General features: G+C 39.7%; 1 protein-coding gene across 2 annotated transcripts in view; it reads left to right on the top strand.

Moving 5' to 3' along the window:
* Positions 1-27,608, top strand: part of Taf3 (TATA-box binding protein associated factor 3) — a 150,951-nt gene that overhangs the window by 108,482 nt on the left and 14,861 nt on the right. The window contains exons 3-4 of one of the 2 annotated variants that reach the window (XM_027405141.2): positions 979-2,807; positions 13,553-13,635. In XM_027405141.2, coding sequence (XP_027260942.1) covers positions 979-2,807; positions 13,553-13,635 — 1,912 coding nt within the window. Of the gene's footprint in view, positions 1-978; positions 2,864-13,552; positions 13,636-27,608 lie in introns of those variants that run through there. The other variant, XM_027405142.2, reaches the window with a different exon arrangement.

Raw genomic sequence — 27,608 nt, 5'->3', positions numbered from 1 at the left:
TATTTCATGTTCTTATATACTTCCTGTGTCTCAAGTCCTCCTCTTTGCCAATTAACTGTTGATCCTGGACCTTGGTACTCCTGGCAATATTCAAATCACTACATTATTCTTGAAGTCTTCCCCATTGACAGTGAGTCACCCCCTTCTGTTTTGAAATCCTGTAGCACTTTGTCTGTGTACTAATTGATTTCCCATATGCTTTACACATGTACTATTGTAGGCTATGAATTGACCCTATAGTTCTTTCAGCCTTTATCATCATATATTATATATTTAGTTAATATGTGCAAAAAGATGTGATCTGATCTTATAAGAACTCAGTCATGTAGGCAGGGCATGTTCATCAGCTCCTTTTGAAAGGCCAAGAAACAGACTCAAGGAGGTTGAGATCCTAAGGTCCATTACTCCGTAGGGCCAGAACTCTAGCTAAAGTACAGTTTCAGTTGTCTGAGCCAAATGAATTGCATTGCATCATGGCGCCCCTCCAAGGAGTACCTATGATGAAAGTTGTGTGCAGAGAACTAAAATTTGTTGCACAAGATTTTCTTCAAAGGGCTGGAAAGATGTCTTAACCAGTAAAATGCTTGCCATAAAAGTATGAGGACCCGAATGCAGTCCACCTAAACCCATGTCTCCCCGAATGGGTAAGATCCAGATTCAGTGAGACACTATCTCAGAAAGTAAGGTAGAAAGCCACTGACAAATAGAGATCATGAAAACTGATCTCTATTTTTGAGGAGCATGGGGTTGTTGGGAAAAGCATGAGAAGAGTGTAGAAATAGAAAGTCACTATTCTCTCAGGAAATAAATTTAGGAAGCTAGTCTCCTGTAACTACTTTTAAAAGAATGATGAACCCAGGATGGGAAAACCTGGGAGGACTCACTCCTTTTCTTCCTTCCAAGAAGTGGGGGTTGAATCCTAGATTCTGTTCATTAATCCCTGTTCCATTCTAATCATATCCTTTCTTCTTTTACCAGAGGAAGAAGAGGAGCAGGTGCCCACTGATGGAGGCACCTCAGCAGAAGCCATGCAAGTGCCCTTGGAAGAAGATGATGAGATGGAGGAGGAGGAAGTCATCAATGATGAGAATTTCTTGGGTAAAAGGCCACTGGACAGTCCTGAGGTGGAAGAAATGCCCACCATGAAGCGCCCTCGACTCCTGAGCACCAAAGGGGATTCCCTGGATGTTGTACTGTTAGAAGCACGAGAACCTCTCAGTTCCATAAATCCACAGAAGATCCCACCGATGCTTTCTCCTGTGCATGTCCAGGACAATACAGATCTGGCCCCTCCATCACCAGAGCCCCCGATGCTGGCTCCATTTGCAAAATCACAACTACCAACTGCAAAGCCATTAGAAACAAAGTCATTTACACCGAAAACAAAGACTAAAGCTAGCTCTCCAGGACAGAAGACTAAATCACCCAAAACTACCCTATCACCAGCAAGGCTTGGAAGTCCCATTCGGTCACCAAAAACCATCCCCAAAGAAAAGAAATCACCAGGACGTTCTAAGAGCCCCAAGAGTCCCAAGAGCCCCAAGATTATAACTCACACTCCCCAACCCCCTGCCAGACCTGAAACACCAAATAGAACCCCTTCAGCTATAGTGGTTGAAAAAACTGTTAAAGAAAGCATCCCAGTAAAGCCAACACAGACTCCCCCAGAAATCGGGAAACTGAACATGGAAATGCAGCCGAAAAAGGCTGTGGTGACAGACAAAACCATCGATGACTCCATCGATGCCGTAATCGCACGTGCCTGTGCAGAGCGGGAGCCAGATCCTTTCGAGTTTTCTTCCGGATCGGAATCCGAAGTAGACACTTTTACAAGCCCTAAGAGGATTTCCGGTTCAGAGTGCACCACTCCAAAAGCTTCCACTTCCTCCAATAACTTCACCAAGTCTGGGTCTACTCCTCTGCCTCTTTCTGGCGGAACTTCAAGTTCCGATAACTCGTGGACAATGGATGCCTCGATTGATGAGGTGGTACGGAAGGCAAAACTGGGAACCCCTTCCAACATGCCTCCCACCTTCCAGTATATCTCTTCTCCCTCCATTTCTCCTCCCACTCCCGAACCTCTGCACAAGGGGTATGAGGAGAAAGCTAAGCTGCCTTCATCTGTGGATGTAAAGAAGAAGTTGAAAAAAGAACTGAAGACTAAGTTGAAAAAGAAAGAAAAGCAGAGAGATAGGGAGAGGGAAAAAGAGAGAAACAAAGAAAGAAGCAAAGAGAAGGATAAAATGAGAGAGAGGGAGAAGGAAAAGGAATCTGCCAAGGAGGTCAGGTACCCATGGAAGGAATTTATGAAAGATGAAGATCCCGATCCCTATAAGTTTAAGATCAGAGAATTTGAAGACATTGATCCAAAAGTGCGATTGAAAGATGGGATAGTGAGAAAGGAGAAAGAGAAGCATAAGGACAAGAAGAAAGATCGAGAACGAAGCAAGCGAGATAAAGATAAGAGAGAAAGGGAAAAGATTAAAGAAAAAAGCAGAGAAGACAAGATAAAGGCCCCTCCAACACAGCTGGTATTACCTCCGAAAGAAATGGCACTACCTTTGTTCAGCCCTTCTGCAGCAGTGAGGGTCCCATCCATGCTGCCTGCCTTGTCACCAATGCTCCCGGAAAAACTGTTTGAGGAAAAAGAGAAGCCAAAGGAAAAAGAAAGGAAAAAGGACAAAAAGGAAAAGAAGAAGAAGAAAGAGAAGGAGAAGGAAAAGGAGAAGAAAGAGAGGGAGAGGGAGAAAGAGAAAAGGGAGAGAGAGAAGAGAGAAAAAGAGAAGGAGAAACACAAGCATGAAAAAGTAAGCTGGGTATCATTTTCGGCACTGTCTGAACAAGGTCCTAGTGCAAAATGCAGGTAAACAAAGCCAGGAGTTATATCTGTGGTTTGGATGTAAATCCAGGGGCAGTTAAGTGGCATTTCATGTGTAATGTGGTTACAAAGATCATTAGTTCTGTAACTAACCCCACACACATTGGATATTAAAAATACATAGCTTAGGAGGAATCTGATCACAAGCTGTAAACTCTGTATTCAGTAAAGTGATTTCTAGCAGTTAAAACACACATGCATGTGCGCACACTAATCCTGAAGTCAGTAATATTTTTGTTCAATATCAAGTCTACTATTTAATGTCTACCCAAAAGCATCTATTTTCCGAAGACATGTAAATATGTGTTCTTTCTGTAAGAGGACAGGAAGGGCAACAGAGGGCTAATGGCCTTTGTCTCCTTTAGGAGAGCCACTCTGACATTAATAAAGGTGGAGGCTGCATGTAGGACTTGAACAGCTTCTCTTACTCCTGCCATTTCCTGTGTTAAGATTGGGCCTCTTTCTCTGCTGATCTGGTAGTTCAACTAGTAGGTAGAAAGGAACTCTGCATACAGAGATCTAGTGAGTCAGGTGAGGAGACCAGACTTGCTGAGTCCATGTAAACAGCAAGGATGTTCTGTAGACACAGGATATAGCCTCTGCTCGGACAGCTCTGCTCTTCCTCTTGGTTTTGATATTGTTGCAAACTTTCACTCAACACTCGGGACACCTGTAGAGCTTCAGAGACTCCTACCTACACATGATCTGATCTGTTTGCACTTGACCACAAAATAATGCCTAGTAACTTCTTTCCATGTAGTAAATACTAGTCTACCTACAGCAAGTACAGTACCAATAATGTCACAATGTCTTCAGCTTCAAACTTACCTGGAAAAGGTAACTTGGCTAACAACACATTTTACTGCCCAATTTTTTTTTTATTTATTATGTATACAACATTCTGCTTCCATGTATATCTGCCCACCAGAAGAGGGAACCAGATCTCATAATGGATGGCTGTGAGCCACCATTTGGTTGCTGGGAATTGAACTCAGGACCTCTGGAAAGAGCAGTCAATGCTCTTAACCTCTGAGCCATCTCTCCAGCCCTCCTCCCCCCCTTTTTTAAGTTTTTCAAGACAGGGTTTCTTTGTATGACTCTGGCTGTTCTAGATCTAGCTCTGCAGACCAGGCTGGCCTTGAATTGACAGAGATTCCCCCTGCCTCTGCCTCCTGAGTGCTGGGATTAAAGGCATGTACCCCTACCATCCAACCTCCTGCCTAATTCTAATAGTTTATTTAGACCCCTTGCGTTTTCTATCAGTAAAGAAATAGAATCAAAATAATATCAGTAAGTGGACATTGGCAAGTTAATGAGACTAATAATAATGTAAGATTTATTCTTACAAGATTATTTTATTTTTATTAATGTGTATGTGTGTATGTCTGTATGTGTTTTGCACATGCATGCAGGTATCCATGGAAATCAGAAGAGGATTTTAGATTCCCTGGAGTTAGATATGGTTGTAAGCCAACATGAGTGTTGAGAACTGAACTCAAGTCCTCTGAGAGAGCAGTCAGTGTGAGTGCTCTTGAGCACTGAGCCATCACTCTAGCTTATCTTATTTTGGTCTTTACAATCATGTTATCCTTTTATTATTATGTTATCTTAATATGGTGCTTGTTGGGGTTTAAAGCACTTATAAATGTTCTTCCCCCTCCTGACACACCAATGACACAGATCCAGAAGGTATTATCAACATTCATGAAAAAGTGGCAGCCAAGGAAAGGTGAGGATCACATGGCCACAAGAGCCAAGTCCCTTACTGCACACATAGTCTTCACATTTTAAAGTGTTCTATTGGAGATAATTATCTGGCAGGAGTCATTATTCTGTCATGCACCTAGAGTAATAGCCACTGAACTCCCGTCCAGTCCATCAGGGTGCTGTACATTTAGCACCGCTTTGGCTTTGGAAAGTTGGTAGCATTGTTTGAGCAGCCATTATGGATTGAAATGAAGCCCCCTTCAGATGAAGCTGATACCAGTAGGCAGGCCTTGCCTTTCCTCAGAGCTACCTAACACTGGGGAAAACCAAACCAAACCCTCAGAGGCCCATTTACCAGTAGCTAGACAGACTGTCACCTAGTAGAAGAGTTCTTTTAGTTTTGATAGGTTATAGATCCAAGAAATGACAAAATATAAAAAGTTATCAAAGTCAATTATCTTACAGGAATTTTACAAATAAAAAATCAAATTGTAGAGTTAGACCTAAGTTAAAATCCTAGTTCTTATGAAATTGGGCATATTGCTTATATGAAAACTAAATAAGAATGATATGTAAGATGTGTATAGGAACATGTCTGGCATATAAGTCATAAATGTTATCTGTCTAAATGAAGATGATTACAGAACTAATAATGGGTAATAATCCATTTTGAACTACCCTATAAAAGTGTATAAACCTAGAGTTTTCTACTCATTCGATCATGCTTACCAAGCTGTTAGTGCCACAGAGTCAGCTATTTTATACTTTAAAGATAGCCTTTTTTCTCCCTAGTGTTCTTACACCTCTTAATTTTTGTGGTAGTAGAAAGAAAGCGAAGGGTGGTGCCACTTGTAGAAAGCACTGATAGGGAGTAGAGATTGAAGGCTGGTGGAAACACTAAACTAAAGCTTCTCTATTCCACCCACTGATCTGCCCAAGTTTCCTGCAAGACCAGCCATTAAAAACACCTGAAATGGGGCTACATATGCCTTGCAGATTTGCTTAAATATCGTCAGAAAAAAGGTAATAAAAATGAACTAAATGCTTCAAGAAGATGGTTCTGTAGGTAAAGGCACTATCTACCAAACCTGGCATCCTGAATTCAATCCTCAGAATCCACAGGATAAAAGGAGAGACCCTATTTCCCACAAGCTGGCCTCTGACCTCCACATGAACACTATGACACATATGGACCCACACATATATGAATAAACAAATGTGCAAGTTTTTCTTTAGACATAGCTGAACTGACAAGATCACTTAGCTGGCAGATGAGTTTATCAGTAAGCTTGGCGCCCTTGGTTTAATGCCCAGGATTCACATTATTGAAAGAAAGAACCCACTCCTACAAACTGTCTTCTGACTCCCTTAAATGTCCCGTGCCCTCTTCTCCACCACTCCTGGAAATAAGGAAATATAATAATAATCCTGCCTGTTGATGGAATTTGTGTTCTGCCTGGTCCCTTTGGTCCCAAATTAATACATAGAGGCTTATAGTAATTATAAACTGTTTGGCTGATGGCTCAGGCTTCTTATTGGTTAGCTTTCTCTTAATTATTAACCCATTTCTATTAATCTGTGTATCACCATGTGGTTTTGGCTTACCGAGGCATGTCCAGGCATCCTACCTTCCCTGTGGCTACATGGCAAGCTACTCTTTGGCAGCTCACTCTCTGCCTCCTCTCCCTAGAATTCTCCTCGTCTGGTAGCCCCAACCTATACTTCCTGCCTGGCTACTGGCTTATCAGTGTTTTATTCATCAACCAGTAAGAGAAACATCTGTTCAGAAGGACATGCCCCATCACCTGCCCACATTTGTTTTCTCTATTTAGAAAGTTTTTCACAGCTTGGTTCCACAAGTCTATTTGAGGCCAGAATGGGATATATGAATGCTTGTTTCAAAAACAAGTTACGAGTATCAACACCTAGTAAAGATAATTAAATAAGAATTTACTTGGAGTCCAGCAGACCTAGGATAAGATGCAGGACCTAGGATAAGGTGAAAGCTTTTCATTTTCCTTGTGAGCAGTCATGCACCTTAGTCAGAGCTGGGAATCTGAAATAGATCCATCTAACTTTTTCAGAAGAACCTATTGTAAGCAATTCTGTTGCCTAGTCATAAACATAATGTAATAGCATTATCAATGGTCAGCAAAGCAGTTTAAATCTTTTACCTGAGTGTGTGTGTGTGTGTGTGTGTGTGTGTGTGTGTGTGTGTGTGTTTTATACAACTTCATTATTTTAAACCATGGATTGCTGGATATGCAAGATTAACTCACTTAAAATTTATTCTTAGTATTTTAAGTGTGTTTCATAGAAAAATGATCCCAGAGAAGGAAATGTCTTGTTATTTATGATGGGGAACTAGACAACTGCATTCATTTGTGCATATGCATATACATAATGCTGGGGTCTGGATCCAGGCTCCTCGAATGCTAGGTGAGCTCTCTACCATGAACTATGCTGAAACTCTACCTAGAATAGAAGATGAGCCAGAATCCATCAGCATATTCTTGTATTTCAATGTATTCTTACTTGAATATGGTCTTAATGATATAGAGTGTCACCCCAAAAGGATGGCATTACCGTCTGGAGATAAATAGACCCAACTTAGGCACGCAGGGTGGACATATACTAGATATGCCAACCCCACCCCCCTAGCTATTGTGATTCTCTCCTAACTTTTTCAACTTTTGCTTCTTTCCTCTGTCCCTGCTTCACGTTCAGTTTAGAAAAAGACAGCATCACTCCATCCATTTGCTTCTGTTTAAAAACAATTTTGGGGTGCTGGGGGTATAGCTTGAAGCTCTGGATTTAATCTCAGGCTTCGAAGCCCATGTCTTTAATTTTAGCAATTGGTAAGTAGAGTTAGGAGTTTAGAGGCTCAAGGTCATCTTTGTTTACATAGTCTATTTGAAGGAAAACTGGAATACATGAGAGCTTGTCTCAAAACAAACAAAGAAAACAGTATTTGTTTCATTCCTTCTATAAGAATACTCACCATGAAAACCACCCTCCATAGAAAACCCTGAGCAAACACTAGTTTTTGTTATTTAAAATGAAGAGATGACTGACAGTTTAGAATTGTCTTACAACTAAATAATAATGATCATACATGGATAATTTAAAATTTGTTTATACTGGAAAACTTATAGACTTTATAAAGAACACACCAAACATTGACATGACTGATCGGTTGTTTTATTTGAGCTAACACTGCCTATTTATGAATGGGCTAAACTAGATAGGAGCAATACTAGCACTTTCACTTGACAGTAAATTTGTGTGTCAAGCTATTCCATGATTTAATCCTCCAAACTGCTTGTAGGTTTGATATTGTCATGCTGATTTTGCAATTGAGAAAGTTGTGCCCTGAAAGGTTTGAGTGACATGCAGCAACAGTGAGAGGAGACTGACTTGGCTAGCCTATCTAACCAAATCCTGTGTCCTTGCCACTCATGGCAGCCTGCTCAGGTTAGTCACTATCCATTCTGGCATGTCTAGGACACAGTATGCTACTGGAACAGAATGGGTAAGAAGGGCTGAGGATCAGGGGTAAGATGATCAGAAGGGCTGAGGATCGGGGTAAGAACAGAAGGGCTGAGGATCAGGGGTAAGATGGCCTCTGTGCTAATAAAGTGTCAGTCCTTGAAGAAACTTTATGAGCTCAGTTTAACTCTATGTTTTTAAAAACAGGAAAGTGATGACCTCAGAGCCTGATGACTTTAGTAATCAGAAATATTAAACACTTTAATGACTCTTTAATGTGTCCTCAAGTCCATTAGTATCTGCCCCCAAATCGCCATTGTTTGAATTAAATAGTTTAAAACTGTAGAGAATCATAGTCTTACTTTTTGTTCCTTCAACAAAAGAATATCTTTCTTCCTTTCTATTTAAAGCAGCATAGTCATATCCCTAATATTTTCTTATTGCTTGTCATAACTAGTGAAATGAAGGGTTTGTAGTAAATAAAGTAGCAGTAAAATTGGGGAAATGTTTCCTCCCTGTTTCTCATCACTACCTCTTCCATGAGGTTAGGTCCGTGAACATTCAGATGAATGTGTTTGAATTTGTGGACAGGTACTGATGGCTGCACCCCAGACTTCTGTGAATCATTCCAGAAGGAGTCAGGCTTGCTGTTCACACTGGATGCCCTCTACTCAACTATAGCCAAGTCTCTTCAATGTCTTCTGAATGTTTCAAATAGCAGACTGGCATTTTGTTAACCTTTTTCACAAAGGAACTCATGTGAAGAGCTTAATTGCTAAGAAGGACAACAAGAGGGTTACCAACCGCCATTGAGCATCCAGAATGCTAAGTGGTTCCATGTAGCTTTCCATTGGGAGTATTGCTGGGGTTTTCTAACATACCTGCACAGGTGGGCATTGAGACTAGTACCTGCTAGCCTCGATTACCCAAGCTAGTGCACATAGATGGTAGAGGTTCTTTGCTCTTTTTTTTTAAATGAAAGGAATTTAACATTAAATAAATAAATAAATAAACCTGGACAGATTAAATTGACAAAGCTGCCCATTACCTTTGTAGAAAGTCCCTGTCAAAAGATAAACTTTAAAGCTAGAATGCATGAAAGGGTTCCAAGATAGAATTTAAATTTAAACTGATTCTTTAGAGATAAGCTTTTTAAAAATCCACCTCTTTGCTTCAAGTCAGGATTTTAAAAATAAATTTCCCCTTTAAATCTCTTGAGCGATTTTCATTTTTTGCAAGGCCGCACTGCTGGTGTCCTGGAAAAATGGAGAGTTAGGGCTTTATCAGTTGGTGCCCTGAGGTATGTGGCAAAGAAGCTAAATCCTTGAAGATTAGAAAAAAAAAAATGCAGCACATGGCAATAAGGGGCTTATATGACTACTAGTGTTAGCTCAGGTGAAAGGAGTATTGCTTATACATAAAACTGGACAAATCCACTGACAATGTATTTTTAGTTAGCTACAAAGGAGTCTTATATTGCTGGACTTTACCTCTTTGGTGAATTGGGAAGCTTAGTAATCCACTGTAAATGCTCTTCTGCTCGCCCCAATTCGCAGCATTACTCCAAAGTGCTGTTCTTTTATTTTAACCCTTAAAAGCTCTTCTTGGCCCCAGGATGTCACTTTGTGCCATTAAAAAATGACACTTGTCATATTTTTAAGTGATTGATTAGTCATTGTTATCATTGGGTTTGTTGTTTTCAGGAAAGAAATTGTTTTTAATCTATAGTTAGTCTCTACTTTTATTTTGATAAGCATTCAGATAGAATTAACATAAAAATTCAGGGGGAAGTTCTTATTTAGAATTATACTTTCTTTATAATGTTAGCATCCTTGTTAATCTCGTTTCTTTTATCAAAATGGTCTAACTCCCCTTTCTCTGTACTTCCTTCACATTTTTCAAGATAAACATGGCAACTTTTTGACTAAAATTAAAGTGTTTGAGTAATTTATAGGTAGAGTTTCCATTTGTCTACCTGCCTGGGATAGTCCTGGTTCATGTCTGCTTCATAGTGTACTTAATATTTCCCTGTTTTGCTATCAGAGGCAATGTTGAGTATTGTGATTACAGAAGAACTTTGAGCTGAGATAGCACAATCATTCATTAATTCATTCAGTTGATGGAGTACCTGTTGCCTTCAACATTCATTTAAACTAGTTTGAATCTGACTTGTATCCTTATTTTTCTTTGCTTTTTTTACACATCATTGAACTGTGTTTGTTTGTTTTTGAGACATGGTTTCTCTCTGTATCTCTGACTGTCCTGAAACTTTCCATGCAGACCAGGCTGGCCTTGAGTTTACAGAGATCCACCTGCCTCTGCCTCCCAAGTTCTGGGATTAAAGGCAAGTGCCACTATGCCTGCTTCGTTTAACTTTTTCAGAGTAAGTCATAAATAGGCCATTTTTTTGGTTCATAGTACCTGTCAGGTCATTCAAGACAGTAACAAAAATCTAGCTATTTAGTTGAATGAATGAAGGTAAAGCCACAGTTAATCTCAGATTCATATAAATTCACTAGCTTCCCATAAAGAAAAAAAATACAGTACAGCTAATCCTAGCTATGACACCAATATTTATCAGATATCATAAGATAACTTGGTTAAAAAAGTAAACAGGACATGCATAATACCAGGAATCAAAGAGTGTCCACAAGCCAAGGAACTGTTTTGTAGAACCAGAGGTGACTTTGTGTCAGGAAGCTTGGATTTACATGATTTATTTACTAAATTTGCAACCCTGAGCAAACCTTTTACTGTTTATGTGTGGTTGTTATATGGGGAGAGTCTGCCCTCCTCCATATCTACCATTTGGAGTTTTGAAGATCAGTTGCATGGTGATGGGCACTGATTCCTTAAAATGCTGGACAAGTCTATTACAGTTATCACATAGAAAAGAAATGAGCCAAACATAGTGAAGCGAATAACAGTAAAGTAGATTTTACTTTTAAGGTGGTGGGAAGGAACAGTTTTGTTTTAAAATAATAGCTTTTTTAAAGCATTTTTATTCGAGCACTTGGGAAGCAGGGGAGAGCAGATGCCCATAGTGAGTTCTAGGCCAGCCAGGGCTATATAATGACACCCTGTCTCTAAAATAATGAATAAAAAAAAAAAAATGAAGAGACAGAGGCTTAAAGAGAATAACAAGATGCAAGTTAAGCACTGAAAAATACATGAGGTTGTTAGCTAGAGGATGAAAGATAATTTTTTTCAAGGTAAGAATTTAGCACATTTAAAAGTGTAATGAGAATAATTACTAGAGTCAAGAGGCTTGATGTTCTGTAAATAATGCTAAGGAATGGAGAAGGTTCTTAAAAAGTCTAGAAGAGATGGGCTTCATACCTAAGGCCACAAAGAAGTTTGTACATTTGTAGGTAATTTAAAGAATTTACTTGCCTCAGGTCTCAATATTCTTTCCTTTTTGTTGAGCAAAAGCAAAAAAGAAATCATGGCAGGATTTTGAAAGAAATGATGGTTTGGAATCAAGGCTTCATATTCAGGCTTAAGTGCTTCTTAAGTACTTACATGTCACCTTGATAGACATTGGGAAACAACAGTAAACAGACATGATTTCAGTGGTATTTGAGTGAGCTGGAAATCCAAATAAACTAATAGCATTAAAAGCATCCATGAAATCAAAAGTTTTTGAATGTCCCTTTCTGTCATTCAGTGTTCCAGAGGCTCAGTTTGGGTTGATCCTGGAAGAGTAATGTAATAACTGTTCAGATAAGCATTAATTCAACAGATGTTTATTGAGCATGCGCTACATGCCAGTCAGTGTTCAACAGAATAGTCAGACAGACTTACGTGATAATAGGTTTATAAATGAGCAGTAGGTAGAGAAGGATGTGTGTGTACACACACACACACACACACACACACACACACACACACACACACACACACACACACATATATATATGAGAAAGTAGTAGATAAGATCCATATGCAAATAACTATATGATATAATGCATTGAACAGTACTTTACATATCTATTTCCCTTACAGCCCCACATGCTTTTATTATTGTTTCATTCTTGGGCTTCACATATGTAAATCAGTGTTTGTAGATACTTGTCAGGCTTAGCAATGACATATAGGCTTGCAGTATTCCAAGACAAGTTAAACATCTATTAGTGCTTGGACCATTCCCAAATGACAAAGAATATTCCCACCAAAAATTGCCTGTTCTGTCACCATTGAAAACCTCTGATGTTGATAAGAATTTGGGACAATAGAAATTTTGTTTGTTTATTCAAAATATTTATTATACCATAACACTCTAACTAATTGTCAGAAGACCATGAAATGCCATATTTAATTTGTATATTTTCTTTCATAGCAATGTTTGTGAAGGCCTAAACTTCTTCAGGAGTCATTACCTTCACCATAAATCCTTTCTAAATTGAGAAAGTATGGCATGTATATACATACATGCATACACATATGAATTTCAGGTCTTTTATAGTGAGACAAAAATAGAATTACATAGTACTATAATTATGATACTTAGACTTCAGAAATAATAAAGCAAACTTACAGTGAGTTTTGCATTTATCAAGGCCCATAAGTACATTTTGTTGTGTAGGGAAGATCTTATGGTAAGACTTTTTGATTATGTTCTGTCTGGCAGTTATGGAGCTTGAGAGACTGAACAGTCTCTCAAGCATTGGCTGCTCTTCCAGAGGACCCAGAGTTAGTTCTCAGCACCCATATGGCAGCTCAGAACTGTCTGTTACTGCAGTTCTAGATCTGATACCCCCTTCTGACCTCCACAGGCACCAGGCATATGTGGCATACAAACATATGTAGGCTAAACACTCATGCACATAAAATAAAAATAAGTAAACCTTTAAAAACAAGTAAAAATATGTAAATATTCCACCAGATGCCATGATATCCCTTTTTTGTCTATGTATATGTGTGTAAAACAGTACAATAAAACTAAAGAAGCAAACACAAGGCAATAAGCCAGAAACAACTGCTATACTAACGTGATGTAGGTAAAGTTCATAGACTATGCTTTGTGTCAAATAACCTTCAGTTATTAAGAAACATGAACTGGGGCTGGGGAGAATACTGAATTGATACAGTACAAACCTAAGCACCTAGGTTTGATGCCCAGAACACAGGTAAAAGCAGAGAACCAGTAGTGTGCACCTCTAGTCCCAGCACTAAGGGAAGGCAAGACAGAGACACTTGGAACCCTGAATCTCATTGAACACCTCCATCCTAATGGCCAAGTTTCTGCTTCATTGAGAGGACTATCTTCAAAGAGGTTTGAGAATGGTTGAGGAAGACACCCATTGCTACCTCTGGCCTCCCACACCCACATCTATACACAATACATATGCAATAGTCATGTCTTTTTATCTAGCATTTCAAATGTGTTTATTGGGTTTATGGGGTGGGGAAGTAGAAGAGATAGGAAATACTTTAGGAAGAATTGTATTTTTCTAACTAATGTACTAACTTCCTCAGATAAAAGTGGAGCCCGTCATCCCAGCCCCAAGTCCAGTTATCCCCAGGTTGACTCTGCGAGTTGGAGCTGGCCAAGACAAGATGTAAGTATGATCATTGAGAATTGGTGAGACCTACCTTCTCCCTGCTGTCCTAATAGATTAGGATTCTGCCAGACTTCCAGGTATGAACAGAGTCTATACCAGGAACAGCTTGTTATCAAGTTTTTATTGGCTTCTTCCAGGTAAAATCTTTTTTTCTTTGCTTACCATATAGGACTCTACACTATCCCCCAACCCTTTTCTCTTTTTTAAAGGCTAATATATGGCAGTAATGCTTCATAGTATCTGAGGTCCTGGCTACCTGAAAAATAAGAGATTGTGTAGTGAGTGGGTTAACTGCCACATTTCACCCACATGAATACAGTGTTAGCCCTTCTCAGGAACACATCATCTTTCCCTGACAGAGACTAAAGAAAGACTCAGATAGTCTAGGAGAAAATAAGGAATGTCAATCAAAATTTACCATTTGTCTGGATTTAACACACGGGCCATCTTTCTTTTTTTAATACAATCTTTACATTTTATGTGTATTGGTATTTTGCCTGTATATATGTATACCACGTATGCATGGGTACCTGCAGAGGCCTATTTTTCTTTAAAGAAAATTGTTTTCTTTAGTTCATCTTTTGAGGAAGTGTTAAAACCTACAGTATTCTTATAGGCTGCTGATGCAGTATGAACTACTAGTCTCTTTTGTACGTTATATTGAAATGCTTGCTCTGAAGAGCACACTGTGTGTGGCGTTTCAATGGAATTTATGAGTATAATTTATCAGTTTTTCCCAGGTAATGTGAATGTGGAACAGTTTGCTTTGCAAACACTCAGATATTAGAAAGCGAAAGGCTTTCAGTTTCCACTCAAATTCAGCGTAAACATGAGAAAAAGACTTAAGGATTTATTAAGTAAAGAATAAAATGTTTACTGGGCACAGTGGTACATATCTATAATTCAAGCACTGGGAGGATGAAGCAGGATGGTCAAGAATTTAAAGCCAGCCTGGGCTATATAGCAAGACCCTATCTCAAGAAACAAGAACTAGGAAGTTTGCTTTTTTTTAATTGAAATTTTATTTGATATTTTTATTTATTCTTTGGCAATTTAATACATATATGCAATGCAATTTTATCATATACAACCCAATTCCCCATCACACTTCCTCAGAATCCCCCCAAGCTTCCCACCTTCATGTCCTCATCTTTTTGTTGTGGTAAGTGTCCCACAGTCCAGTTACTGGCCTTGCACATGCATGGGTATGGGGCCATCCTCAGGAGCATACCCACAAAGAAAAACAAACTTACAGTTTGTTCCACAGCAACTTCCACAGCAACCATCTACTGACAATAGATCCTCACCTCAGGGCGGAGCCTAGTGAGCCCCCCCTCATCCTTATTGGAGTGGTGACTGAAATGCTCTGTGTAGGTGAGCACGCCAGCTATGAGTTCCTGAGTATAGCTGTCATTTCATATCCAGAGGAGAGCCTCTCACAGCACAGCCTACATTGACCAGCTGTTAAATTCTCTCCCCTACTTCTTCCACAATGCTCCATAAATCTTTCAGGGAAGAGTGTGTGTGATCTAAATGTCTCACCGTGGTCTCAGTCACTTGTTCTCAGTACTTTGACCAGTTAAAAGTCTCTGCACTGACTGCTGCCTACTGTGAAAGAAGCTTCTCTGACCACAGTTGAGAGTGAATGAAAAAATGAAATCAGAAGAGGAGGACATGCCAGGCGTTGGTGGTGCACGCCTTTAATCCCAGCACTCGGGAGGCAGAGGCAGGTGGATCTCTGTGAGTTCGAGGCCAGCCTGGTCTGCAGAGCGAGTGCCAGGATAGGCTCCAAAGCTACACAGAGAAACCCTGTCTCGGAAAACCAAAAAAAAAAAAAAGAGGAGGACATGACTACTCCTAAAGAACAAAGAAGATTTTTATTGTAGACGTAAAGGAGAAAGCAGGCAGAGAGTCTAGGCTGACATGGCCGGTGGACTAAATTGGAGAGGAGAGAGGGAGAAAAGCGAGAGAGGCTGCAGGGCCCAAGAGAGAGCATCATAGCAAATTGAATGAGTTCTATAGGAGTCAGGCTGGGGGCAGTGAAGCAGAAGCCCAGCCCCTGGGAAGGAGAGGCTTAGGGTAGGGGACAGGGTGGGAGGAGTTGTGGGTGGGCACTGAGTGATGCTAGGAGGGCTGGCTGGCGTCTGCTTTGATATGTTAATAGGCACTCAGCCATTTGTTGGGGGTTTCTGAGACCTAACAGAACAGCACTAATCTGTGGGTATAAACATAATATTTAGAAGGCCATTTGACAACATGACCATTTTGTAAAACAACAGTCGAAGATTCCCCTGCCTCCATCCATGGCCTGTGACTTCCCCAGCCCTGGGCTTTTGACAGGGTTTACAGTGCACAAGATCACTGTTCTCAGTTCTTTTCATTGTCAGGTGTGTGTATTTGCCTCTGTCAGTTCTAAATGTCCTTCAGTTAGGAAGTCCCTGGGGGTAAGATGGCTTATGAAGAGCGGTAAGATAGAGGCCCACATGCTCTTTCAGGAAAGTGTATGCTTTTCTGCAGAGCTGAAGGACAGCCGCCCAGATGCTCCTTGCTGTTACTACCCACATTTTCTGAATGATTTCCACAGCATTCTTCTTTGTTGTGCCAGTAGAGACCAGGATAGCAGGTGGCCCTACTGCTGACAAACAGAAAATCTTCCAAAACTGTTTGAATTCCACTCTCTTTTATCCTGATATCCGGTGTACCCATACCCTTGAACTTAACTAAGGAAGATCACTGGGCCAAGGTTCTAGTTCAACAGTAGCACTTACCTATCATACACAGGCCCTCGGGGTCTACACTTTTGGAAATCTCCTTGGAAATTCTGTAAACTGTCTCATTTCTCTAAGGGAAAATGTTCTTGTTCATCATTCAAAAGATAATTTTACCAATTCATATTTAATTCCTATTTTCTCCATAGTTCATCAGTACCCAGTCTTAACTCCCACACAGAAGCTTGGCTTCCTCACTTTAGAGAATTAAGATTTAAAATGGCATTTCTAGTTACATTCATCTCTCTGCCCTGAAGCATCTGTTGGTAATTCTGTTGGCTGTCTATTCTGTTTTCACCTTTCAATAAATCATTATATTCCTAAGAGACTGAAAGATGTGAGAACTGGATCCTATTACTATGGATCAAAACCTCCAGTTTGAGGGAAATTAGAATAGCCTGGATTCTAGACAAATTACCGTCAGAAGTACAATGTTACATAACATGTAACTTGTAGATGCTTAGAAAATAACTGCCCTGTTATATGGACAATTAATTATTTGACCAAGGCAGGTATAAAAGTGTACTGGACAAAGAAATTAAGTGTATCACATTGCGTGTTAAATTAAAGTCAGAGGGAGTTAGGGACTCAAGTCCAATAGAATTTCATGTAAATATAAATTCAATAAATATTTTTGAGGATGCAAAGGACTAAATTGAGGGGTTAGTAAACTCCAGCTCAGGAACCATATTCAACCTACTTCTTGCTTTTGTATGACCTGCAAACTAAGAATGTTTCTTGTCTTTTTAAGTGACTGAAAAACTTAAAAGAATATTCTGTGGGGCTATAGAGTTGGCTCAGCAATTAAGAGCACTTGCTGCTCTTCCGGAGGCCCCAAGATCAGTTCCCAGCAGCCACATTAGGTGACTCACAGCTACCTGTCGCTCCAGATCCAGGGGACCTGTACCCATGTGCACATACTCATAAAAAATTTTAAGTAGAAATTAAAAATATTTTTGTGACACATGAATATTGGATAACAACCAAATTCTAGCCATCTTTTATGGTAACAGGGTAAGGAACTACCATGTAGTATAACCTATTCCATGGCTGTAGTGATGTAAAAGTAGAGAGTCGTATAAATGTGTGTCTAGTTATTGTTTGTGTACACCTGGGGGTGAGCTAATACTCTTTTAAAGTGAAATTAATGAGCAGACCGGGATTCAAAAACAAGGACGTCTGTGTATTCCTTGGGGGGTTGTTTATTGCTGAAGGACCAAGTCTTTTGAAATTATGAGAGAAAGAAAAAGCTTTACAAGGTTCAAATTATACCCTCCCGTCGGAAGATCTTTAAGACAATATTTAGTTTCTAAGTCTTGAAGAAGTTAGGTCTTCTGCCCTTGATCCGCAAAAGTGCTTTGTGGTTTGAGAGGACCCTCTGTTCTCTGTTAGTGTTCCTTACAGCAGTAATTTGTTTTTCCCTTCATTTCATGTCCCTCAATGTCCTTCAGTACCCCTTCCTGACAGTATGGCTAAAATTCAGTACAACTTTGCAAAGATCCAGGTTCCTTGAACATGTCTCCTAGAGATGGATATCCAGGGTTCCCTCCAGTCCACATTGAAGCACTAACCCCAAAATTACTGTGTGAATGAGGGAGCCACATATCCAAGTCCATTGTTGAAGTGTCCGAGTCTAGGCTCAGTCAAGTTGGGCTTTCAGTTTGCTCAGGAGCCTAGAGCTGTGCTGGTCAGGATCCTGGGGTTTCCCTAGCAGATGTTGTTACAAGGAAGGTGTGGGACTCGTTGACAGCACAACAGTCCTGTGTTTGTCACCCTGACCATACTATTTGCTGGCCTACTTTATTTGAGCAAGTTTAGAAAGGATGGCTAACTGATGGCATTATCCCAGTTCTTTTCATGAAGAATTGGAGCAAAGTAATGTGACAGTTTGTTAGGGACAGAGTCTCTGCGTAGAGAAAATTGTCAGAAGCTATGTGTATTGGTGAGCACCTTTAATCCTAGCACTCTAGGAAGCAGAAATAGACCAATTTCTATAAATTTGATGCAAATTCAAGTCAGTCAGAGCTACAGAGTGAGACCCACCCACTCCCCAAAAGCAATTGTCAAAAAAGAAACATGACAGAATAGGGTCTACAGGTTTTCTAAGTTTAAATTTCTGAATATTTATAAAATTCAAAATTCAGTTCAGCCTCATGGAAAAGGTGATTTTCCATATAGTAAAGTATTAATAAAAATGCAATATAAACTTGTGCAAACTTTGAGGGTGAATACTGATTGAGAATAACCATTCTTCCCTCGTGGTTTGCAAATGACCCCTCTAATGCTGTCCTGTCACAGGGTCTAGAGGAAGAATCTCAAATCTTCCTCCATCCCAGATAAGATCTCACTAAGTAGCTCAGGCTGGTCTTGAACTGGGATATGGTCATGTGCTCCAGCTTTGAACCTTTGCCTTTTCCATCTACTGGTCTATATTTCTCCCATAAACAGAGGCTCACAATGGGGAAATCACCATCTCTCTCCTCTACTCTCAAGGTAATCCTGCCTGTATGACTGCCTGGACAGTGATGAGCTTATTAGATCATAATGTCTGCTCTCAATGAGAACACAAGTACCCTTTGAGAGATGGCACTGGCTAGTCTATTTGGCAGTTTTCACCATTTTCTGAAGTTAGGTTTGAGGTATTTGGGGGACTGCTTTATCACTGGAGATTCTATTCTGCTGGTGTTTTGATTTCCAATAACAGCTGAGTTGATTTTTCACCTACAGAAAGTTTTTTTCCTTCTCCAGCTCACTCATGACAGAGGTGCTGAAAATTTGATGTAGTCTTGTTTATGTCATCCTGGTTTTTGCTACAGGTAATAAGGTTTTGCTTAAGCCTGGTGTGGCTTTTTAATAATTGTACTATTATAACCAGTTCCTATATACTGTGAAAATTAGAGCTGAAGTTTATTAATCTAAGAAACAGATTTGGTATTTTAAAGCATAAAATAGATACAGATACTTTTCTCTGCATTGCCAAACTTTTGACAATAGAAATAGAATAATAATAAGGAAATACAAAAATAACCATTTAAGGATACTTTGAAGGAAAATAATCATCTTTCTATTTTAAAATGTAGCCAGTGCCAGTGTGCATGGTAGCACATACCTGTAATTTCTTACTCTAGAAAACTGAGGCAGGTGGATTACTGCAGGTTTGAGCCAGCCTGTGCTATGTAGCAAAATTCTGTCAAAAGGGAGAGGTGGTAACTCCAAAAGGAAGGTGGGCTCTCACCAGAATACAGGACAAGAGCAGGCAAAAGGAACAGGTGTCTTTTGTCATAGTTAGAGAAAGGCAGGCAGAGTTTCTGTCTTATATAAGGAAACCTAGGACAGGGTGACCAAGCCTTTGCACAACATGGCTCTTTAGAACCAAGTTCAACAGGACACAACATTGCCCTTCAGGCTGGGAAGGTCTCTTAATTTTCTAATGTTAATATTTTCCCCTTAAATAAAAAAACAAAAAGCTGTCTGCTTTTCATTTTCATTTTTAATTGAGGTGCCATGAGTTGTCTATCTTTTGCCATGCCCTGGTAAAACGGAAACATTTCCTGGATGTTTCCCATGTTTTAAGATAAATAACAGGAACAATGACAAAAAGAACTATATTGAGCTTCTGTAAGTACATTTTAAATCTTGTAAAGATTGTGTCTGCAGCTTTAAAATGATGTCTTTTTAGTGCTAAGCATTGCTACTGATCTTTGTCCTAGCTGCTAAGTGGCTGACTGAGGGTCCTGTGAAGTCCTCTGTCTTCTCCCTGTGGTCATCAGTGGTCTCAGGGGCAGCTCTCAGCCACCTGTCACAAACAGGTAGTTACACACTTTAGCCATTTCTGTTTCTTTCCAGAGAGCTCTGGTCTTCGTACATTACATTACTCTCATTCTTACTGACCTAGAATTATGATGAAGTCTAAATTTAATTTCTTCCCCTGGAGCATTGTAGTTTGCTCACAAACACCAAAGATGCAGTATGTATATTTAAGAGAAAAACTAGTCTGCTGTCAGAACAACCAGCTTTGGGTTTGGGGAAATGCTTTTACGACCCAGTAAAACAAGTGGAAAGATTATAATCAAAGCATTTCCATCTTGCTTGTAAACAATTACAGCAGTCCTTACAGGGATGCCACATTAGAAGACTGAGGAAAATTTACTGGATTCCATTCTAATGCAATTAGAGCTAATTTTGTTCCTTAAATGAATAAAAGGTCAGCCAGTAAATCTAGCTTATCTAGAGTCCAGACTTCAATAAATTGTTTTATTTAATTTGTTGTAAAAGATCTTATCCTTAATGGGTCTAGGTCTTATTAGTTCACTTAGGTTTTAAAATATTTATGACCACCTTTTTAGATATGATTTGAATGATAGTTGGAAAGTTTCTCTCCACAGCTTTATCAAGGCCCAAGATCGCTAATTGAATGAATATAGGAAGGTACTTAAGATTTGTTATCTGGGAAAAAAAAGCTGATGTGAACTTCCAGAATTTAAATGTTCTTTAACCTGTGACAGGCAGAGATAATTTAGCTGTATCATGGTAACCTTTCAGCTACTATCTGATTATAATTCTCTCCAAAGATCAACCTGCTCTCAGTTCAGGTATTTATAAAACAATATATGCCTAGGGATGGAAACATTTAGACCTCCTATTACATCATTTTTTGTTTACAGTTCTTGTCTATCCTGTGGTAAATTCAGATACTTGCATAAAGATTTTGGATACACGGACTAACTTGTTTGTTCACCTTTTCCATACCTACCTTGGGAGCTTATAAAGTGAATATACACATCACTACAAGGGTTCTGGGACTGTTCTCTTTTGTTCTTACCACTGTGGTCTCATTTCTGCATATAGAAATGACAAGCCATGTTGGCCTGTCTGTTTGAACTTGTTCTGTGGGTTTCCAGAACTGCATGTCATATCCCCTTGTAGCTTATCTTCCAAGAAAGACCACAGCAGCATCCTTACTGACCCTTAGGGCCCACTCCTTCTTGTGTCTTGTCTTCCATAACCTCATGGCTCCTAGCTGCTCTGGGGCCTTTCTCTCTCTTGTTCTTCTGCTCTGTGCTATTCTTCCTTTCTCTCGTGTTTTCCTCCAGCCTCATCTCCTCATGGCAAATGCTCCCCTTAACCAGCTTCTCTCTGTCTGAGGAAAACCTGAAAATCCCCCTTTCTGCCTTCTAGATCACCTTATTCTGTTTTAACTCCTTCACCCATTGCATCCTGATTTTTACCCAAGAAATTTCCATAGCTTCTGTTATAGAGAATATGTTCTGTTCTTTGAAATTTCCATGCATTTATGCAATGTATATTGACCATATCCATCAGTTACTATCTCCCTCTAACTCCCAATAATGCCCCATCCTATCTCCCACCCAGCTTCATGTCCTATTTTTACTTTTTTGGTTATTAATAAGCTTCAAAATCCAGTTAATGTTTCCCATATGCATGTAACTGTCTGGCCATCCACTGGGGCATATGCAACCCATCCCCATGGCCCCAAAGGATAGTAACTTTCCCTACCTCAACAGCCACCAACTGTCAATAGCTCCTCAGTTTTGGGTGGGTCCTTGGGGGTCTCTCACCATCCATGCTGGAATTTTAACTGCTATGAGTCGATGAGTCAGTAGTCATGTCATGCCCAAAAGTCAGCATTTCTTAGCTTTCCTCCCCATCTATGAGCTCTTACATTCTCTCCATCTCCACTTCCTTGAAGTTCCCTGAGCTTTAGATGGTGGGAGGTTGATACAGATAACCCATCCGTAACATGGAACTTTAACCAGCTATGAGGTTCTGAATTGACCACCACCTACTAACAAAAGAATCTTTCCTAACCAAACAGAAAGCAGTATAAATCTGTGGCTATAAACCTAAGTATTTAGAGCACAGTTTGGTAGCATGGCCATTTAGCTAAACAACAATTGTGTACACACACACACACACACACACACACACACACACACACACACACACACACAGCCACCTCCCAGGACCTGTGACCGCCCCAGTCCTGTGACCTGCTCCCACCTTTGGAGCACATTTATAGCAGTAGGCATGGAATCATCCCTCCTGCAGAACAAGATCTCAGAATGCAGTTGGCTATACACATACCTGAAATGCTAGTAGGCACATCTTGCCTGCAGGTCAGTGTTAAAGCATGCAGGGTCTAGTGCTGAGTAAGATCAATTATGTCTTTTGGTCCCTCTGTATAGCACCTCCTGACACTGTAAACTAGCCATCAGAGATTTCTGGTCAGTCAAGGTTGATTTCTCCATGTCCTGTAACTGAAGTGAATGGTGTCTTCAGCAACAGAGTTTAAAATCTAGTTATGGTAGATAGCCAAGAGCCTGTCCTTGGGGTTTCTTTGGGGCTGCTTGGGCCAGTAACTAATAAAGAGGGATCCCATGCCTGACACTGAAATTTTCATTTAATAACCCATATCTTCTGGGAGCAGCATTGTTCCCCCATACAGGATACTTTAAAAACATTTATTACTTTTTTTAGTTAGCTTAAAAACTGGTGAATTTCTGTAAGGCTTCTTTATGTACTATTACCACTTAAACCTTTAACCTTGAGCATATTCCTCCAGTCTTTTCATGTCACCTACTATCCTCTCTAATTGAATTATTTTCTTGGATTGGAAGATTGTAGGTTCCCATGTAGCTTTTTCACCCACCCTTCATTCACCCACCCTTATTATTGGGATCAGTGCAGAAAGCAGGCTGAGTCCTAACAGCATGACTCCTCTCTGCTCTTCTGGGGCCTGTTGCCCATGAAACTCTCTATTATCCCAATTTTTCCCCACTTGTCTACATCTCATTCTTTTACTGTCCCTTTTGCTTTTTCTTTATACGCCTTCCTTTTTTCTCCTTACCCCTTTCTTACTCTGTTCTTACTCACTCTTTACAAATCTTTGTTCATAATATTTTACCCAGTTAATGTTGAGAAAATTTTGCTTAAATGGACGAGTGCCATTGTCAAGCATATTTTTCAAAATTCATGATGGTGTCCTCCATGCTGGTTCTTCCCATTTCTTACATGCTGGTGATGAACCCAGAGCTTCTATTTTTCAAGCTGCTGTAGGTCTTAGGAGAAGGCTAAGACTGAGTATAATAGAATTGGGACATTGCATTGATTTTATAATACTGTGCTGAACAAGCAAGCCCTCTTGCTCCAAATTTCTAGAACTGAACAAAAAATGGAAATAAAAGACCCTATCCTTTGGTCTTTATCTGATGCCTCAGCATGTTATATCTTTTGGATAAAATCAGCAGGCCTTGTATTTAAAAACCATTTAAACAAGTACTGCTATGTAAGGTGGCACTTAACATAGTTTTTAAATTTTTTTTTTAATTTCAGAAATACTACATGGTCATTATTTTCTTTAAAGAGTTAACTGTGGGCCAGTGAGATGGCTTGAGGGTAAAGGTACAAGCACCCATATGGTGCAAGGGGAGAACCGACTCCTAGGTTAACTCTGACCTCCACACATATGTCCACATACACACACACATGTTTTTAAAAGTTAAGTTAACCTGTTGGGGCTTTTAGTTGAGGCTGGGGATATTGTTCAGTTGGAAGAGTACTTGCCTAGCATATACTAAGTTCTAGGTTCAATCCCTAGTACCAAATTAAACCAGGCATGGTAAGACAGGCCTGTAATCCTAGTACTAAGAAAGCAGAGACCAGAGGATTAGAAAGTTGTCTTTGCCAACATAGTGAGTTTGAGGCCATCTTGGAATGTGTGAAACCTTGTCATGATGATGATGATGATGATGATAATGGTGATAAGCAGGAAAAGATGAAACCTTGTTGTAATGATGATGATTACATAAAATGTTATCATAATATAATAATAACAAATAATTTAGCTTTTAAAATATATAGTTTAGATAGCTAAGCCCCCTGCCCCACAAATCTCATCCTTTTTCCCATATAGCAAACACTAACTTCAGTGTCTATTTCACCAGTTTTTTTTAAAAAATAGAATTAGTATATGCACTAATTTATAGCTTGCTCCTACCTCCTGGCCATAACTAGATCAGAGGCATTTCATGTACTTTTATTTTAGTTCAGTTATTAGAACACTGGTGTTGGACATGAACCAGATTTTGAACATGACCATAGCATATATTAGGACCTGGCTATGAAGCACTGATTAATCTGTACATGTACATGTGAATTTTATTAAAGCATAGAGGAACAATGACAGTAAGTAATGCTACCCGGTTCATTTGTTTGGACAAGATGAACAGAATGAGTAAATCACAGTTACAAGTGCTAAATGGCCATATTCCCCATCACTGCCACCATTAAGCCATTCAAAGCCAAATAAGTAGGGTACAATGTCTTTCTACTTTTTTATTGTTTTCATCATTTTATTTAGTCTATAATAAATACAAAGACATTAACATTTGTATTGTAAATTTAGGTTACTGTCAAAGAGCCTTATAAAATAGATTTTTAATCACCCCTTCTGCTTTTTTCTGGCCTCTCTAAAAGCATAGGTATCTTTCTGCACACAATTACACATCTGTCTACTAATATATGTGTTTTAAATACTGACATTGCTCATTTTTAATAAAACTAAAAGATGAAAGCTAGCTCTTCTTGCCGGACAGTGATGGCACACACCTTCAATCCCAGCATTCTGGTAGCAGAGGTAGGTGGATCTCTGAGTTTCAAGCCAGCCTAGTTTACCAAGGGAGTTCCAGGATACTCAGGGCTACAGAGAAAAACCCTGTCTCAAAAAAAAAAAAAAAAAAAAAAAAAAAGAACAAGAGAAAGAAAGGCAGTTCTTCTTAAAGATTTACTTTATTTTTATATTATTTATATGTGCTGGGGAGGTGGGTGGGATTTGCCTGCTGAGACTGGAAGAGGATGTCAGATCCTTAAGAGCTGGAGTTTATAGGCACTTCTGAGGCACCACATGTGGGTGCTAGCAACTGAACTTCTGCGCTGGAAGAGCAGCAAGTGCTCTTAATCACTGATGTATTTATATTCTTTTTAATTACGTATGGGTGTGATGTGTATCCACGTGCAGGTATGTGCACATTAGTGCACATGCCTGCAGAGGCCACAGGTGTGGGATTTCCTGGAACTGGAGTTCCGGTGGTTGTGAGTCACCTGGGAACCCAACTTTGATCCTTAGACCAGCAATAAATGCTTTAATTGCTGAGCTATCTCTCCAACTCTGGGTTTGTCTTACTGTCTCAACAGGGGGCACATGGTGAGGTTTATACCTTTAACAATATTAAATCAGTCATTTCATTAGACCTTGTAAAATGCTGGATTGTTTTTTTAATGTGACCATCTCTTTAGTATTTATTAATTGAAACCCTTCAGTGAAAGTGTACTTTTCTTTGGTTAGTTTGAAATGTAAATCAAACAGGAAAGAGCAGATAAATGCTGACTGAATGTCTCCTGTTGCTGTCTTCAGAGAAAGGAGTTGGTGGAGCTGACCCAGAATTACACTTAGTGATGATTGTTGAATTTAGTCTCTCTCTCCCCGTTCCTTCCCTCCCCCACCACCTGTTTCCTTCTCCTTTTCCTTCCTCTTTTATTATTTTTGTTTTCAAATTATCTTGTCTAATGTTGTCTAATGTTAGATTCAATACAATCTCATCAGTGTTGAATAGCTTTCATGTATTTCCTATGGGTTACCGCTGAAATACTAATCTATGAGAATAAATATGGGTGTTTAAAAGAGAGTTTAACTGGGCTGGAGATATGGCTTAGCAGTTAAGAGCACCGACTGTTCTTCTAGAGGACCCGGGTTCAATTCCCAGCATCCATATGGCAGCTAACAACTGTCTATAACTCCAAGATCTTACAGTGTCACACAGACATACATGCAGGCAAAACACCAATGCAAATAAAATAAAAATAACTAATTTTAAAAAAGAGAGAGAGTTTAACCATGTGTCCATTGGTTAAAACATCAGTAGCGGTAGTCTCTAATATTGAGTCTTCCCAGACTCCCAGAGGTGCTGCCAGTTGTTTGGGGCCAGCTTGGTGACACAGGCATGGTGGGACTGCCACAGGAGTGTGGGCTGTGTGGTTCCCATCAGTTTACTTTACTTGTCACTCAAGTGGTCTCTCGGTCCAAGGCGAAGCACTTCCAGGGCAAATATATATTTCTCCCATGGAGTGAGCCTGAAATCCAATCAAGAAGCTAGTGTACCATGTTCATATCTTGCCAGACAGTACAGTGTTGTAGCATGGAGAGTATACAACTGGTTGTAATTATTAATGGCCTTTCTCCACCAACAGCCTGCATAGCATCTCCCTGCACCATGACACTAGTCAGCAGAAATCTTCATAACTTGGCTTCTCTATGTCCTGTATACAGAGCACGTCTTCAACAGCAGGGCCTTACTCTATAGTTGCACTGGGTATCCAGGAACAGTGGTAACAGCCTGTATTGCTTTAGGGGCTTCTGAAGTTATCTGGTCAACAGCTAATAGGGATTTGCCCCTCTCAGTGTTTGTTTTTACACTCTGCTATGGATGTGTGAACAGAATACCAGCATCCTAAAGTCTCCTGAAATGATGTTTATTGTTATAATTGACTTGCTAGGTGATTTGTTCATTTCTGCTTACTTTCCGTTCAAAGACAGCTTTTAAAAGTTAATGGGGGGTTGGGGGACTGGAGAGATGGCTCAGAGTTTAAGAGCACCAGCTGCTCTTCCAGAGGTCCCGAGTTCAATTCCCAGCAACGACATGGTGGCTCACAACCATCTGTTATGAGATCTGGTGCCCTCTTCTGGTGTGCAGATATACATGGAAGCATAATAAATAAATAATTTTTTTTAAAGTTAATTTTTTGAGCCAGGTGTAGTGACACCCACCTATAGTTCCTGCTCTTGGGTGGCTGAGGCAAGTGGATCCCTTTAGTTCAAGGATAACCTAGTATACATAGCAAGTTTCAGGCCAGCCAGAGCTACATACTGAGATCCTGTCTTAAAAAAACAAATTGATTTTCTTGTATCTAGAGAACATTTACCTGACTCCAAAGTCAAAAGTATATGACAAAATATATTCAGAGATATTTTTGCTTCTTCCCTTTCCTTTTACATAGCTTACTGAGAGCTTATCATTTTCATTAGTACCATTATCGCTCTACTGGATCTTTTTGCAAGTATGATGAAATGTTTGTTATTCATTACTTATCTGAATGTTAGTGCCCTTTTAGGGTATTTTACAGATT

This window comes from Cricetulus griseus, chromosome 3 (genome assembly GCF_003668045.3).
Source record: "Cricetulus griseus strain 17A/GY chromosome 3, alternate assembly CriGri-PICRH-1.0, whole genome shotgun sequence".
NCBI classification, from domain to species: domain Eukaryota; kingdom Metazoa; phylum Chordata; class Mammalia; order Rodentia; family Cricetidae; genus Cricetulus; species Cricetulus griseus.
This window is presented reverse-complemented; position numbering and strand designations above follow the sequence as displayed.